Source organism: Callionymus lyra, chromosome 13 (assembly GCF_982586985.1).
Source record: "Callionymus lyra chromosome 13, fCalLyr1.hap1.1, whole genome shotgun sequence".
NCBI classification, from domain to species: domain Eukaryota; kingdom Metazoa; phylum Chordata; class Actinopteri; order Syngnathiformes; family Callionymidae; genus Callionymus; species Callionymus lyra.
The window spans coordinates 22,750,497-22,767,959 of NC_141830.1; the positions used below are offsets into that span (position 1 = coordinate 22,750,497).

Below are 17,463 nucleotides of genomic sequence, written 5' to 3' on the forward strand. Positions count from 1 at the left end.
AATATTGGTGATAGGATAAGTAGTATTAGTACTAGAGGTGTAGTAGTCGTGGTAACATTCGTAGTAGAGTCATAATATTGATAAAAGAGGCAGAAGATGGTTTGATATCAGTAGTAGTACAGGTTGAAGTAGTAACAGCAGGGATGGTACCAGGAGGTATTAATACTTCAAATATGGAGTTCCTCCATCCATGGTTGAGTCACAGGCGGATCACAGCAGCGTGTCCTACATGTGGAATGTGGGCCAGTGTTGTGAGTCACACCAACGCTCTTCTGTGAACAGATGCAAGAGTCGCTGACGTGACGTCGTCTTGACCTGCAGCAGGTGACGCCATTTTACTACCACGTTACTAATCAGGGTCTCAGCATTCATCCCGGAGTCTGACAGCAGAACCCAGGACTCATCAGCGAAGGAGGATGAGACGAGACGATCTGCTGAGCGACGGCGCCGTAAAAAACCCTCTTCAGCAGCATCTCATCAGCAGCTTCTCATCCATCACCAGATTGCTCTGCTTCAGCGGAGTAAATAAATATGCTCGCTGTGATGTGAGCGGCAGACGAGTCGTCGCTGACACACAGAGTGAGATCAGTGTGTCAGGAGTCGTGCTGCGACGGTTCACCAGGCGTGAGGAGACACAGGAGGTCTGGTGTTCCTGGGGTGGTCCTGGTCTCACCTGTTCCAGCAGGTCCTCCACCTTCCTCTGCCAGCTCTCCCGGGCGCTGCACAGCTCCTGCTCTTTGCTCTGAGACATCTGAGCCAGAGCTGCAGCTTTGTCCTCCTCGTGCACCTCCCTCAGCTCCTCCCGCAGCTTCTTACACTCTTGTCTGAAACACACAGAGAAACCTTCATCTCACATGGCTATGGACTGAAGACCTGTCCAGTCTGCCACCCGCCACTGACCCCAGGTAGCTGGGACAGACCCTTGTGACTCTGTTACAAGTATTTCGGTGCCATCTTAATATTGAATGGTCAGATACATACAATTCCGGAAGTTGAAACTTTTTTTTAGATCGTAATTTTGTTTTCTTAACCCTTGTGTTGCCTCTGGGTCGAGGTGAAGATGCAGTGTTGGAGGTTGTCCACTTTGACCCAGAGACCACACAATGGATACCACAAACACATTTGTTTTCAAACCTTTGGGTCATCTTTACCCAGAGGTGACACAAGGGATACCACAAACACATTTGTTTTCAAACCTTTGGGTCATCTTTACCCAGAGGTGACACAAGGGATACCACAAACTCATTTGTCTTTGGGCCTTCGAGTCATCTTGAACCAGAGGTGACACAAGGGATACCACAAACACATTTGTTTTCAAACCTACGGGTCATTTTGACCCAGAGGTGACAGAAGGGATACCACAAACTCATTTGTCTTTGGGCCTTCGAGTCATCTTGAACCAGAGGTGACACAAGGGATACCACAAACACATTTTTTGTTTTCAGGCCTTTGGGTCACCTTGACCCAGAGGTAACACAAGGGTTGAGTATTGAATACATTTGTTTAATAATTTGTAAATTGAAAAGTGGGATTTTTTTTTTGTTTTATTAATTGAATAAAAAAAGGGAATATTTTCCAAATGTATGATTTGTTTTAACACAGACTTTGATATTTTAATTAAAAAACAATTTTTAACAGCATTTTTTTAAATTTGAATTTCGAAGGATACAAATTAAAAAACACTGAATTTAAGTATTTGGTTATTATTGGAGCTAGAATATCAAACTTTGTTTTTGTATATTTCAAATTAAGAGCATTGAATCAGCTGCGTCTTCCTTGTAATCCTTTTATCATCGCGGTCATATAATCCTGATGAAGATATAAATCAATATTCATCGACGATCGAATACTGCCATAGATCTAGAGGACGTGGACTAACATCCCACAAAATATCACAACAATTCGATAAAGACTTGAATTAATTCAATAATAATTTGTAAACTATCTTAGTCTTATGATGTTGTCAAATGTGACTGATTTATGCTATAACTTGCATGGAGGTTGGGTCTTAAATTAAAAAAAATTGGGCCTCAAACGTTTACCCAAAACCATGCTTGCGTGTGCGTGTGCGTGTGCGTGTGCGTGTGCGTGTGCGTGTGCGTGTGTGAAGAATGCTGTTGTGATATGAAATAACCAGTAGCTAATTGAATAAGTTTCCCTCTTGGTTTTAAATACGTGTAAATCTGACACTACAGTCTGACACTACAGACACCAACCATCAACTTCACCGCAAGTCACTGCAAAACATGATTGGCTGAAAGTTCAATGAAGTGTCTCTGTTCTCGTTTAATATTGTCTGTTTTCACTCTTACACCAACATCCTGTATTAACACATTTTTATATTGAATTTTAAAGGTTATTGTGGTTTAAGACAAAAAAACTAAATGAAAATGCGAAAATTCTCAATTTTTAAAATTAAATTAGTAGAAACAAAAACAATTTTAACCATTCAATAGAAAAAAAATCTATAAATCAATTATTCAAGAACTGAGCCAACCTGTGACCTTTCTGTGTGGAGTTTGTATGTTCTCCCCGTGTCGCGCCGGTTTACTCCGGGCACTCCAGTTTCCTCCCACAGTCCAAAAACATACAGAGGTTGATTGAGAACTTTGGGAAATTGTCCATAGTTATAAGAGTGTGTGTGAATGTCTGTCTGTCTTTGTGTGCCCTGCGACAGACTGGCATCCTGTCCAGGGTGTCCCTTGCCTCTCGCCCTATGATACTGGGATAGGCTCCAGTCTCCCCGCGACCCCAGTAAGGGATAAAGCGGTACAAAATCAATGACTGAATAAAGAAAATAATGTAGATTAATCCATTCAATTAATTCAATTCTGATGTCACTGATATCCTTGGTTTCTACGCGAGTGGTTTAAGAGGTAAAAGCAGCAGATAATTAACAGCATCAGTTGTTCAGACAGAATCTTTTTTTTCAGAATGATATCTCTACGTTTAATGGATCCACTGGTTTATTTTTAGGCAGGTTGTCCAAGAATGATGAATGCGGTTCTTTAAAAGAACAACAGAGAGACAATCGAACAGTGGAGTGATTCACTATCTTCATTATTCACTCCCCGGGAACAATAATCTGCTTTCTTTTTTTCTTCTTTACCTCCACACGGACCGAGCAATCTTTAGCACTGCTTCGAGCAGATCTGAAGGTGTGTGTGTGTGAGTGTGTGTGTGTGTGTGTGTGTGTTTGTGTGAAATGGCTGTGTGGGAGTTGAGCTGGCAGCTGTTAAGTGAAGCAGCCAAGAAAACATGCTTTTTATGTCACTCAGAGTGCTGGAATGTGTCAGACCGAAAGGCAGCAGACTCAAACACACACACACACTTACACAACTACTTACACACACACACACACTCAGCAAAATTACTTGGGCACTTCAAGGAGTGCTGGTCCTCCTAACAAGACTTGTTTTGTGGCAGAAAAGTGGGATGAAAAGCAGGAAAAAGGGGTGAATGAGTTTTCAGTCTCAGGCTAAATGCTCGGATTCTGACACAAACATCGATGGTGATGAGATCAATTATTCTAGTGTGTTGTTGTGTCCACTGGTACCAAGAATCACATTAGTGTCTTTACATCGTGACATTATATTTGTACCTTTACACTATGTTGCTTCTTGTACTTGATTGTTACTGGGACATGTCATCTGGTGAAGCAGATAATAAGATAGACGCCATCATATCTGCTGAGCCAACAACGGTGTTGTCATCAATCCACACTTCTGCCACTACAGGGCAGCAGGCTCTCTGGAGAAGCGCAGGTCACCGTAATGACAGGAACACAAAGCTGCTCTTGCTTTCAGATGGTCACTTAAACATTTAAAAAAATAATAACCACAGCTCTCAATCTGTTATTTAACAGAGAGAAAAGGAAAAGTTAGCGATTGAAAGTAGTCCTGGGCGACAGTACAGAGAAAAGAATGAGAAGAAAATCTGTTTTAACAAACTCCTCTATTCGTGGTTCAACTGTATCGCCAGCGTTCCAGACGAGCAGATGGAGCTTTTAAACAAAGCCGTTTTGAAAAATAAACTAACAACGCCATCTTCTTTCCTGAACTCAGCAACTTATCCAGATCAGGGTAACTCTGGGTTATAAATACTGCTGACAGATTGAGGTTCGCGTGATTTAACATAGTTTGCGTCAATATCTCTCGCGGATCCTGACGTCTGCTCTATGGTTTTCTTATCGTTGTTTAGCTTCTCCAACGTTGAACTTATTAAAGGTGATTCATTCTTCAGCTGCTGCCGTGAACGGAAATGAAAGAAATGGATGAATCACATTTGGGATTTCTCCGATTAAAAAAAACAAACCTTTTTCTACGCTGCTCCTGAAACTACATGTATTTTTGAGGATTAATTTTATTATTGAACAACAACCATGCTCTTAATTAACCCAAAACACTCATTAATATCAAAGCTGAATATTTTTGGAAGTTGGAGCAGGGCTTTTTTAGTTTTAGCTATTTTAGGAAGATATCTGTGTGTGCAGGTGACTATTACTGTGCATAATTATTAGGCAACTTAACAAAAAACAAATATATACCCATTATAATTATTTATTTTCACCAGGGAAACCAATATAACAGTTCAACAATCACAAATATACATTTCTGACATTCAAAAACAAAACAAAAACAAATCAGTGACCAATATAGCCACCTTTCTTTGCAAGGACACTCAAAAGCCTGCCATCCATGGATTCTGTCAGTGTTTTGATCTGTTCACGATCAACATTGCGTGCAGCAGCAACCACAGCCTCCCAGACAAGGTTCAGAGAGGTGTACTGTTTTCCCTCCTTGTAAATCTGACATTTGATGAGGGACCACAGGTTCTCTATGGGGTTCAGATCAGGTGAACAAGGAGGCCATGTCATTAGTTTTTCTTCTTTTAGACCCTTTCTTGCCAGCAATGATGGAGCATTGTCCTGCATGAAAATCATGTTTTTCTTGAAGGATGCCGACTTCTTCCTGTACCACTGCTTGAAGAAGGTGTCTTCCAGAAACTGGCAGTAGGACTGGGAGTTGAGCTTGACTCCATCCTCAACCCGAAAAGGCCCCACAAGCTCATCTTTGATGATACCAGCCCATACCAGTACCCCACCTCCACCTTGCTGGCGTCTGAGTCGGACTGGAGCTCTCTGCCCTTTACCGATCCAGCCACGGGCCCATCAAGACTCACTCTCATTTCATCAGTCCATAAAACCTTAGAAAAATCAGTCTTGAGATATTTCTTGGCCCAGTCTAGACGTTTCAGCTTGTGTGGTGGTCGTTTTTCAGCCTTTCTTACCTTGGCCATGTCTCTGAGTATTGCACACCTTGTGCTTTTTGGCACTCCAGTGATGTTGCAGCTCAGAAATATGGCAAAACTGGTGGCAAGTGGCATCTTGGCAGCTGCATGCTTGACTTTTCTCAGTTCATGGGCAGTTATTTTGCGCCTTGGTTTTTCCACACGCTTTTTGCGACCCTGTTGACTATTTTGAATGAAACGCTTGATTGTTCGATGATCACGCTTCAGAAGCTTGGCAATTTTAAGAGTGCTGCATCCCTCTGCAAGATATCTCACTATTTTTGACTTTTCAGAGCCTGTCAAGTCCCTCTTCTGACCCATTTTGCCAAAGGAAAGGAAGTTGCCTAATAATTATGCACACCTGATATAGGGTGTTGATGTCATTAGACCACACCCCTTCTCATTACAGAGATGCACATCACCTGATATGCGTAATTGGGAGTAGGCTTTCGAGCCTATACAACTTGGAGTAATACAACATGCATAAAGAGCATGATGTGGTCAAAATACTCATTTGCCTAATAATTCTGCACTCCCTGTAGAGTGTGCTTGTGTCGTGATGATGCACAGTAAACATGCACACATATGATGTAAATGCTGAGCTAAAAAGCCCTCCATTGACCTCTGACCAGAAAAACTAAATCACTGACTGAGACTGTCAGTATTTGCAGATGTTGCACTAAAGTAATGGAATCTGCATTTTTGTTGTCATGAACCAAAAGTCTTGAAATGTTTGCATTTGTGTTGAAGTGAGCATTTCAATCTGTTTCAAGCAGTCACTTTACTCCAGTACTTGTCTTGAGGTTTCAATATTTGTGTTTTAGTCAGCGTTGAGGTGTCGTGTCAGTACAAGTGTTGAAGAGTGACTTGTCAGTATTTGGATTAAGGTGTAAGTACATGAATACATGTGTTAGAATTTTGGTTAAAGTGTGAATACTTGAATTGAGGTATCAGTATTTGTATTGAGGTGTCAGAATTTATATTTAGGTGTAAGTATTTATATTGAGGTGTGGGTATTTTTTTTGAGGTATCAGTATTTGTGTTAAGATGTTAGTATTTGTGTTGACGTGTTAAGATGTTAGTATTTGTGTTGATGTGTCAGTATTTCTGTTAAGATGTGTCAGTATTTCTGTTAAGATGTTAGTATTTGTGTTTATGTATCAGTATTTGTGTTGATGTATCAGTATTTGTGTTAAGATGTGTCAGTATTTGTGTTGATGTGTCAGTATTTGTGTTAAGATGTGTCAGTATTTGGGTTAAGATGTTAGTATTTGTGTTTATGTATCAGTATTTGTGTTGATGTATCAGTATTTGTGTTGAGGTGTCAGTATTTGTGTTGAGGTGTCAGTATTTGTGTTAAGATGTTAGTATTTGTTTTGATGTGTCAGTATTTGTGTTAAGATGTTAGTATTTGTGTTGATGTGTCAGTATTTGTGTTGCAGTGTCAGTATTTGTGTTAAGATGTTAGTATTTGTGTTGATGTGTCAGTATTTGTGTTGATGTGTCAGTATTTGTGTTAAGATGTTAGTATTTGTGTGTCAGTATTTGTGTTGCAGTGTCAGTATTTGTGTTAAGATGTTAGTATTTGTGTTGATGTGTCAGTATTTGTGTTGATGTGTCAGTATTTGTGTTAAGATGTTAGTATTTGTGTGTCAGTATTTGTGTTGAGATGTCAGTATTCGTATTGATCTTGCAGTATTTGTGTTGAAGTGTCAGTATGTGTGTTAATGTGTCAGTATTTGTGTTGATGTGTCCGTATTTGTGTTGATTTCAACGATACAGGTGTTGTTCAGTTTTAGTTTCACAGACACAGAGAATTGTGTTCTTTTCATTGAACTTGTGTAGTTTGAATACATTTGTAAAGACCTAGAACTACAACAGATCAGAGACATGAGTGTTTGTAACCTTTGGATTTTAAAATTGTTTTAAAAGAGGTGAGAAAACATGAAGAAATAGGCTTGTGTTGATTGTGTTGATTGTGTTGTTTGTGTTGTTTGTGTTGTTTGTGTTGTTGCAACAACAACTTTGATTCTAACCAAAGCAGTGCCGTCACTAAAACAACAAGTCACCTGAGAGTCTCGGTCCACTTGAGCTCCAGCTCCAGCGCCATCTTGTCCATCTTATGCTTCTCATCTTCTTTGGTCGTGATGATTTTGGCTTCATGTTGTCGTTTTTGGAATTCCAGCTCGCCCTGATGGACAGATGGAGTGACAGGGTGTTAAATGTTGCCTCAGAGCCTTGCGAGCTGGGATTGAGAACCCTCTGGTGCACGGCTGACAGAAGGAAATAATATTTCATTTAAACATGAAACTGTCCAACAGGAACGATCACAGAACATGACGAGGAGGTTTGTTAGTGAAACATGTTATCAGGAAGAAGAAGTAAAGCTAGCTTTGAGTGCAGAATGACCTGCAGTGCCGTGAGCAGGTTGCTGGTCTCTCTCAGTCGAGCTCTGGTGGCGTCCAGCTCCTCCAACAGTTTGTCCTGCGCCTCCTTTAGCGTGGAGATCTGCCCCTCGGCAGAACCGATGTTGCTCTCGCCCTGCTGGACCTCCTCCTGAAGACGGGTCACCTGAGGAAACACCAGCAGAACCGGATGAGACGTTGAACGAGGAAGCGTAGATTTCAAGTCCATGCCTCCTCGTCGGCTTCCTTCAGTCTGCAGGTGAGCTCGTCTGCCAGCTCATCCAGCTGCTGCCTGAGGAGGACCTTCTGCTCCTCCAGACTCTGACGTTCCCTCTCGAACTGCTGCTCCAGCTCCTGCCCAGACATCAAACTGTCACTCAGGGTTCACTACTAACACTCCAGACCTCTGCCAAGCAGCTCACTTTGACCTATAGTGGTAACATTACATTTGTTTTATTCATATAATCTGTGTAACAGTTCATCAATGGAACAGCATGTGGTGCTATAGTTTATGGAACTCACACGAGCAAAGAAGCAACTCTTTACCACAGAAAGTGTCTTCAAAATATGTGTGGATCCAGATGGTAATCAAGGACGCCACCAAACTGTAATAATCAGTTCCTTGTGTCTGACATGATTTTTAGTCATATTTAAAAGCAGGTGTTCACAGAACCTCCTGATCTTTGAACCCTTGTCTAATAACAGGAAACTATATGTGTGAGAAAATATCAATACACCGTTATATCGCAAATAATTATTCCACGACACTGCATTCAATACAGTGAACTATTTTATTATAATTATTTTTAGCTTTCAAATCACATTTTTATCATAGTTGTTTTATGGTTTATATTCACTAAATTGTGTGCAAAATAATTATGTATTATATTTTTATTAAATATTTTATTTACAATACACATACAAATATTAAAGGCATTTGTTCATTTTTGTGTTGCAATTAAACTTCCACGCTCTAAATGGCAGCTGTCTGCTGCAATATTCCTGCGAGATCCCGTATTTCGTGTGCATTGAGTTCGATATCGTTTCATGGGATCCCAGCAATGACTGAGGACGAGAGTATACAGTCGACTCATGTCATTCACAACACTATTACTATAATCATTTTACTTTCAAATAGTATTATATCATAGTTGTTTTATGGTTTATATTTCAATTTAGTGTTTCTAACATAAAATAATTTGTATTTGTATTTAACATTTGATTTATTTAAAATACTCAAAGTGTTTGATAGTTTTTGTATTGAAATTAAACTTCTGGCCGCTAGGTGGCACAATTCACTACATCTTCTGCAGCTAAAGGAACAACAAAATCCCAGCGATGACTGAGGACGAGAGGATACAGTGACTCCAGCAGCTTTTAAAGCTGATGTTTGGACACATTTTGGTTTTAAAAACAAATTAATGCAGTTACGACTTCGTCAAGTCATGAGGTCTGTAAATTCTGAAACACCAGAGTCAAGTACACGACAATACTACACATATATACTTGCGTATGGTTGAGTTTTTCTCTAAGGGTTTAAGCTCACAAAGTCCCTGTCGTGTTGGTGCCTTCATCTACAACATCCAGCTGTGAAGCCTTTATTGACATTCATCAGCTCTTCCTGCCCGACACTCTAGGAAATATACCTGATATCTAACGCCCTTGACAGCGAGGCGAAGAAGAACGCCAGCATGGGCGAGAAAGCTCATTACGGCCGCTGATGAATGGAGAAGAGAATCTGTCTTCGGAACCAAGGACGATTACTGTCAGTCGAGTTGTGATGAAAACGACCACGGATGAAAAAAGACGGCTTGTATTGCCGCACAAACAAATCGCTCGTAAACTCGTGAACCAAGACGAGGGGTCACACGTGATGAGATGACTCTGTCCCCGGTCTGGTCCACTTCTGCCGTCCCTCCCTCCGGCGGATTACATCAGCCTTTAGATGTTGATGCAAGACTATGGAAGAGGTGTCGGGATCAGATCCACTCGCTCGCTTCATCAAATATCTCTCCTGAGATTCACCGGCGTTCTGGCAGCTGTTGCATGGACCCTGTTGTAGAAACCTCCTCCTCTGGGCCCCTCGTTCTCTAGTGTGAATAGGTTCTTGTGTAGGTTTGGTCGGCCATAAGGGGAAATAAAAGTCAGTATAAAAACAAGAGCACATATTATTTTTAAAATATGCTAATATTTGCTAATATTTTATTTAATAGTTAGATGCAAGACTAATAGACTCAGGGACTCATTCATTCCTTGTGCTATTAGGCTGTTTAATTTTAATTTGAAGGCAGGAGTGGAGTGAAAAGATGATTCTATTCTATGTTAATCTTTGTATCCTTTTTCTTTGATCCATCCATCCACCTAATTATATATTTTAATATAATTAATAATAAACAAAATAATTAAATATATGTGCTAGGTTTATTTTCTTTACATAAAAAAAATGAAAACAAAAATTAAACAAAGCAAAACGAAAAATTATACATCTCTAAATATATTAATAATACATCTAAACAATGGATTACATTAAAATAAAAAGCAGGGAACGCAACATATAAAGTGCATAATTGTTCTTATTATAATATAATATTATAAGAAACACCAAATACAATTGAAAAATATATATTAAGTAAAATGCATATTTTAGACTTATTTAACTGAATTTTCATGTTAATGTTGTTAATCACTTTAAACTATAAGATGAAAACAATCTAACACAGCCTAGATCTGAGTCTTCGGTGGGGAAACAGAATTTATATTCAAATCCTCGCACATACATGTGTCATTATGAATTAAAGTGATGGAAGTAAAGGAGATTAGGTGAGCCTGATGAAAGGTAGATGAGATGAAAGGCTGCACTGATCAAGAAGGAAGGATGAAAACACATTATATTGTCATCTAGTGAATTAAAAGGAAAACATCCTCGTTTGTGTCTCGCCGCTGACTGGTGTCGAAACAAACACACAACGTTGTGTATTAATAGCTGATGAAAAGTGTCATCTTAAAGGCATCATTCAAACGCCCTCGTGGTGAAACTTTGATGTGAGAGAATATTCTTGATGTTCACACGGCGGAGTGTGACCGAAATAAATTCTCCACGCTGGAGATTAGACGGCGACGCCGGCTGGTGGAGCCTCTCTCTTCGCCTGCAGTCAAATTAGTAGCGGAGCGTGGCGCGAGACGACACGACCTCTGGCTTATTAAACCGCTCCCCAACCGATTTCTAATCCAGGGAGCTACTCTGACGCCCGGCGAGTGGAAATGTCTCGTTGCTCGTGACATGATGTGAACAGTGGAGGGTAACAAGCAATCCCATACTTTTACGGATGCGAATAGAAGCGACTTAAAGAAGTGTTAGCGTTACAAACAGAGGTGAATTCAACATTTTCCGTTCATTTTTGAGTTGCAATTAAACTTAAGCAGTCAATACATCCTCCACAGCTAAAGGAACAACAAAATCCTGCTAGACCCTGGCAATGACTGAGGACGAGAGGATACAGTCGACTCCAGCAGATTTTAAAGCTGATGTTTGTAAATTTGGTTTAAAAAAATGAAAGCAGTTACCACTTCAACAAGAGTCCTTAAATGGTCTGTAAATTCTGTACCGGACATTACTAAAAAAATATATCCTTGTTACTACAGTATCACTATATATGGCATCTTTGCCCCTGTATCTTGATACTTAACTATATTGCCAGATTCTTTCTAATACACGCCCAGCAGGAGAAATAAGCCAATCTCTACTAGAGAGAGTGACAATGTCTTCAAAATATGTGTGGATCCAGATGGTATTGAGGTAAATATTGAAGGAGGAATTGAGGGTTCACTCTCGAGCTTTATTCTTTTTTGGGGTATTTGAAATTTTTGGAATATTGGTTAATCAGTAAAAAAGGTGCACATTTTGATTGTTTGGTCAATGGTCAATTGTAACAAAATAATTCAGATCCTATTTTTTTTTTTTAAAGACCTTTGTCTCGGTATTTACCTGAAGGAACGTTCACTTTACGTTTAGTGGATTTCCGACTTTTCTCCGTCGTCTTTGTTCATGCTGTATTTTCGATCTTCCCGACTGCCCTGTGCATGTTAACTTATGTTGTCCTTCACCTCCACTAGTATGTTGTTCCGCCCGTTTCCCCAATTTTGAGTAGTAATGTATATTGTTTTATCTGTTAATTTACCGTACATGTTACAGCTCCTGGTGTCTACTTCCTGTCCTGTTCCCAAAGACGAGCGAGTACATTTATGAATAAGCCACTCGTGCATGCGTACGTGCACAGAAACATTATTGCTGCTGACATTTTCCTTCAGTTCCTTGACATTTGGTGACAGAACGCTCAAGAGCGCCAGCGCTCGTTTCTGCATCATAAATGTAAATGCCGCCGAAGCAGTCGGAGCCGTGAACCTCCTCGACTCACGACGCAGCGATGAAAACAACCGTTTCTGCTCGAGAAATGAGCACAAATCCACTTTCATCTCACGCTCGTCTGCATCACGGTTTACTGAAATACCAACGACATCTTGAGCGGTTGGAATTGGAAAATGAGCTTCAATGGGATGGATTTCTAACTTTGTAAAACAATCAACATGTAATTTAATAAAAAACAATATTTGTATATTGTATTTTTAAAAAAAGGGTCAAAGTATTTTCTAACCTATTCTTAATTTCATTTTTAAATCCGTCTGTCACATCATTTACCACATATAAAAAATGGTAAATGTCACAAACGTATGCTTACTAGGCAGTGCCATCTGTGGCACCAGGAATCACCAGGGATCAGGAGACTTGCTCAGGGGCACGTCGACAACTCGGGGAAGGGATGAAGCCGGCGACCTCGCACTAAAAAGGCTTACACGGGTCACGGTGTCTATTTCCATCTGTTGCTTTCACACTTTGAATGTGTTCACCGATTGGTAAAAGTCCTCTCGGTGATCGCCGCGGCGACTGATCGTTACATTACAACTGTTCCATAAATACTGGTTTCTGTGGTACTTCAGTTGAGCCGAGATGTTAAATACGAATGATTCAGAAACAGTTTCCTGACAAGAGTGTTGTTTAAGGTCAGTGTGACGACACTCGTCCGTGTTGTGACAACAGCACATGCGTGTGTGTTGCAGGACTCACGGCCAGCAGGCGGTTCTTGTCCTTCTCGGCGTTGCTCAGAGCGCTCTCCAGGGTCAGTCTGTGTTTCTTGGACACTTCCTCCAGAGCCCTCGCCTGGCTCTCCTTCATCTGGCCGCCTTCCTCCTCGCACCGGGCTCGCACGTTGCTCATCTCCTTCTCGTGGGACAGTTTCTCCTCCAGGAGGGTCTGCGGAGAGAGAGGCAGGCGAGGAGTTAAGACCTTCAGCCACAGGTGACGAGTGAGAAGGGTTCAAGCCCCGTCATTGGGATTCATAGCTGCTTCATCAGGAGAGCAGCTGTCGCTCCCACGCAGTGTTTGGACAACAGCGAGTAATTAGTGCAACTTTGGCGTCAACGAGCCACGCGGGAGCTTTTCTGAAGACCAGACTGCGACAGAGCCTTTGAGCCCTGCAGCAGAGTCTGAGGAACAAACACCTGCACATACCCACGAAGATGAACCTTAATGACGCTCTTCATTGTGACACAGAAGTCAAGTCGCTCCTTATTTAACCCAAGTGCCACCGGGTCACCTTCGACCCAGAGTGACACTAGGGTCAAGACATTATAGTCATGAACTTCTTTTAAAACGTCGAATTGTCCTAAAAACAAACTCAATTTAATGATTCTAAAGTTTTGTATTTTGGTGAAGAATTACGGAAAATGATCATCTTTAAAATGTACAAGTTGAGATTGGGTTTAGCTAAACTAGAAACTCTTTAGTGTAAAATCAAAAAAAAAACAGATTAAGATTTTAAAAAAATAATAGAGTGTCCAACAAAAAATAAAAAGCAAGTGTATTCGAAATACAAAAATAAATGGTCTTTCAAAAAGTAAATATTAATTTATTAGAAATTAAATAAATTGTTCAACATTTTTTTATGGCCCGGTAACAGATGCCACACAAACCGGTACCAGGTCCTGCTTAGAGGGGTTAAAGGCCTTTGAGCAAGGATTCCCAACCTTTTTTTGCACCATAGACCAGATTAATGTCAGCATTAACTCATCTTCACTAGTTCACAGGTTTATATTTTTGAGTAAACTTGACTTTAAACCACAACTTCAGAAATTATCTAAATTATATTTTCTATGTCCATTTGTTCCGATAACAATTGCCTCACAGACCAAGGACCACTGCCTTAGAGGACAGTATCTCATATCATGCATATCTAAGATGATGTGGTTCTCTTGGTCTGCACGGCCCAAGAACTGCTGAGTTGGCAGAGAGGGGTTGCACAAATGAGGCTGGTCTCCGTGGCAATAAGAAACAATGGTCATAATGTTACGGTTATAAACAAGCATCGGGTCAGCACCGCTCACCTCCGTCCTCGTCTTCAGTCGGCTGTTTAAAGAGCCATAAACGGACTTTATTGTGTTTATAGGACTTATTTGGGCTTTTACGATTCGACGGCACTTCAGACCGTCTGATGCCCGCGGAGCTCAAGGACACGAGCGAGGATCAGACGAGGAACTGCTAGGAATAAAACCAGAGCTGTGTAACCAGGTTTTACTACCTTCCTCTGCTCAGATGATGATTGTACCACTTAACGTTTTAATGGACTTGTACTAACTCTGCAGTAGGTTTCTAGTCAGACTTGTATTTTGACACTTTAGGGATTCCATCTTTCAAGGTTTTTTTTCCTTTTTTGGTTTTATTCCAAGTTCTATCTTCAAAGAAAAAAATATCTCATTTGGTCTTTATAGTGTTATATTCCTTATTATAAGTATAGCATTATATCATGTATATTTGTAATAGTTAAACCATAATTGAACACTGTTTTCCTGCGAGTCTATAAAATCAAATAATTGTCTGTACAAAATGTTCCCACTCAATGTATGTGTTTTTTTAATTATAAATTTTTCTTTTCTCTCTTGCAAACAATAAAGTTGACGGTAAATTAAATACTGACAACAAATAATGTGTCAAAATTGTATTTGTTTCCTTATTGTTTCTTATTTTTTATAAACATATATTTTTTAATGTTTATAACAAAAAATAAATCAACGTAAAAATACAATTTAAATGACTTTCAAAACCACATATAATTTATTTTTTGCATTAAATGTTTATTAACATAAAAGTGATTTAATTGCAATTTAAAAGATTTTCGAAGAAATTTTCAAAACACATTTTCACATTAGATGACATATTACAGCAATTATAATAATATAATAAACTTTTTTTCAAAAAGGGTAACATTATATGAAGATAAATCTAACAATTATGAACCTTGACATCTTACAGAGAGTTATGTCAGAAATTCAAAATATAATCCTGACACCATTCAACACAACATGACTAATAAGAATTTCTAATTAAAAAAAATGATAAACTCTCTGCTTGAATAATCCAGTTTATAATGGGCTCATGGTATGTGTCCTGGTGTTGGACATGGCTGCCCTGGTGTAATCCCCCCCGTGCATCAGTGTCTGCCGCTGTCAGGACAGTCATTGTTGCTGGATCTTTAATAATCTCCAGACAAAGACTCTCAGCAGGACAACGCTGCTGCACGTCCACCAGCATCGACAAACAAACGTCAGAGCTCGGCGCACAGGAAACACTTGACATTTAGCGGCTCTCAGACGCTTCTTTAAACCCAGCGACCTTCACGCACCCAGGTTTTAAACACACACTCTTTAAGGTTATTGACATGTTGGGTCGCTCGTCTGATGAGGAGCTCAGACCTTACTGACTACCTTTTAGTTTCTGGGTTCAACATTAACAAACTACAAAACAAACTAATGTTAGAATTAAATAATTAGAACAAATAAATGCAGAAGAACCAGTAAGTTTTGAAGTCAAATAAGTCAGACAATTTTTGGTAAATTATGGCAGAAATATTTCAAGTGATCAAATGTTATAAGTTTCTGTGTGGAGTTTGTATGTTTTCTCCGTGTTGCGTGGGTTTCCTCCCACAGTCCAAAAACATACAGAGGTTGATTGAGAAATTGTCCATAGGTATGTGTCTCATAGGTGTGTGAATTGTTTGTTGTGTCTTTGTGTGCCCTGCGACAGACTGGCGTCCTGTCCAGGGTGTCCCCTGCCTCTCACCCAATGAAACTAGGATAGTCTCCAGTCTCCCTGCCACCTCCATAAGGGATAAAGTGGTAGAAAATTAATAAATGAAATGTTATTAACGGCTCAAGTGAGAGTAACTTTACAACCATTAGATAAACGTTGATTTCCTAGTGTCCGACAGGTTGAGACTAGTTTAATTGACGACTCCGATAAGACGCGACCGACCTTCTCCAGCGACTGGATCTGTTGCTTCTGTCTGTCGTCCATGGACTGGCTCTGGATCTGCAGCCCCTCCCTCTCCTCCTCCATCCTCAGCACCTTGTCCTTCAGCCGGCTGCGCTCGTTGTCCAGGTCCCGGATGGCGGCCTCCTGGGTCATCTGCGTGGCCTGCAGGCTGCTGATCTGACCTGCGGGGGTAGAGTCGGGAGGAAGACGTCATCGCTCGCTGAAGCGCGACCAGGCAAAGGTGAGTTCTTACTGGCTTTGAGCAGGATCTCGGTGGCCTGCTGCTGGACCCGATCTCGAGCCGCCTCCAGCTCGCACTCGGCTTCTTTCTGACGGATCTCCACGATCTCAGAGTTCTGGGTCACCTCGTCCAGCTGCTTGGAGAGATCCTGGAATTAAGAACAGGTGAGAAGATCAGCAGGACTGAAGATTGACGCGGCAATCTCCGCGTCACTGATCCACGGAGAGCTTTGACCTCCTTTCAAACATTCCAAGATGGAGACTCGGCTCGATGAAAGATAGAGGCTCGACACAGGAACTGCTCACCTGCAAACCTGTCTGTGGTCAGAAATCTATCCAATGTTTTTATTTCCACCTTCACGACATAAAACGCCCAAATTAAAATACTAGAAAAAGTTGTTTATGACAAATATAGTAGCACAAAAGCAAGAAAATGTCTTTTCAATGGACAACAAAAAGCTTAACACCTCAGAGACAAAAGATAAACATTTATTTAAAAGGTTAAATGTGAAGAAAAAAATCAATATTTTGAATTAATCGTGATCATTTTTGATAAGAAAAGGTTCAATATTATATGTTTGATGTGGGAGCAAGTTCATTCAATTATTTTATATCATATTTATTATATTTGTATTTCAATAAAGTGTGTTTATTGTGTTTGAAAAAAGATTATATTTAATATTAAAAAGGTCCAGTTGGACACTGTTGCGACCCATTTGAGTCCAACTCATGTTTAGCAACATTATCTACGTCTGCACCATCTTAAAATAGAAACCTGGACAGAATTAGATTAATTTCATTGTCAAGTTCTTACCATGTTATGAGGTTAAACTTTTAGGCTAAACAATTTTCAACTTTAATAAAACTGCACAAAAGGACAATTTCACAGCCATAAAATCTAAATAAAGCCAGGCGACGACCTGAGTATAATTGCATTTAAGGTTAGAAGTCCATTCAGAACCAATTACGCTGGTGATCCTCGGTAATGAGGTCTTTCCTGTCGGGATCCAGCGGGAGAGTCGAACACAGAGTCAATACTCCAACAGGACAAAAGAGAAGACGTCGTCTCAGATGTGACTGAAGACGGAAACGGTCGGACTCTAATGAGCCGGGTTATTAAGAAGAGGACTCGACGACCGAGGTCCACACGCTTTCAAGTCATGAATT

The 17,463-nt window shown here is 40.3% G+C and overlaps 1 protein-coding gene across 2 annotated transcripts in view; it reads right to left on the bottom strand.

Annotated features, from left to right (window-relative positions):
• fam184ab (family with sequence similarity 184 member Ab) overlaps positions 1-17,463 on the bottom strand; it is a 95,612-nt gene that overhangs the window by 23,711 nt on the left and 54,438 nt on the right. For both annotated transcript variants that reach the window (XM_087805284.1, XM_087805285.1), the window contains exons 7-13: positions 16,310-16,445; positions 16,057-16,238; positions 12,817-13,002; positions 7,926-8,048; positions 7,699-7,860; positions 7,359-7,480; positions 674-824 (exon numbers count right to left, since the gene is read on the bottom strand). In XM_087805284.1, the coding sequence (XP_087661410.1) occupies positions 674-824; positions 7,359-7,480; positions 7,699-7,860; positions 7,926-8,048; positions 12,817-13,002; positions 16,057-16,238; positions 16,310-16,445 (1,062 nt within the window). The remainder of the gene's footprint in view (positions 1-673; positions 825-7,358; positions 7,481-7,698; positions 7,861-7,925; positions 8,049-12,816; positions 13,003-16,056; positions 16,239-16,309; positions 16,446-17,463) is intronic.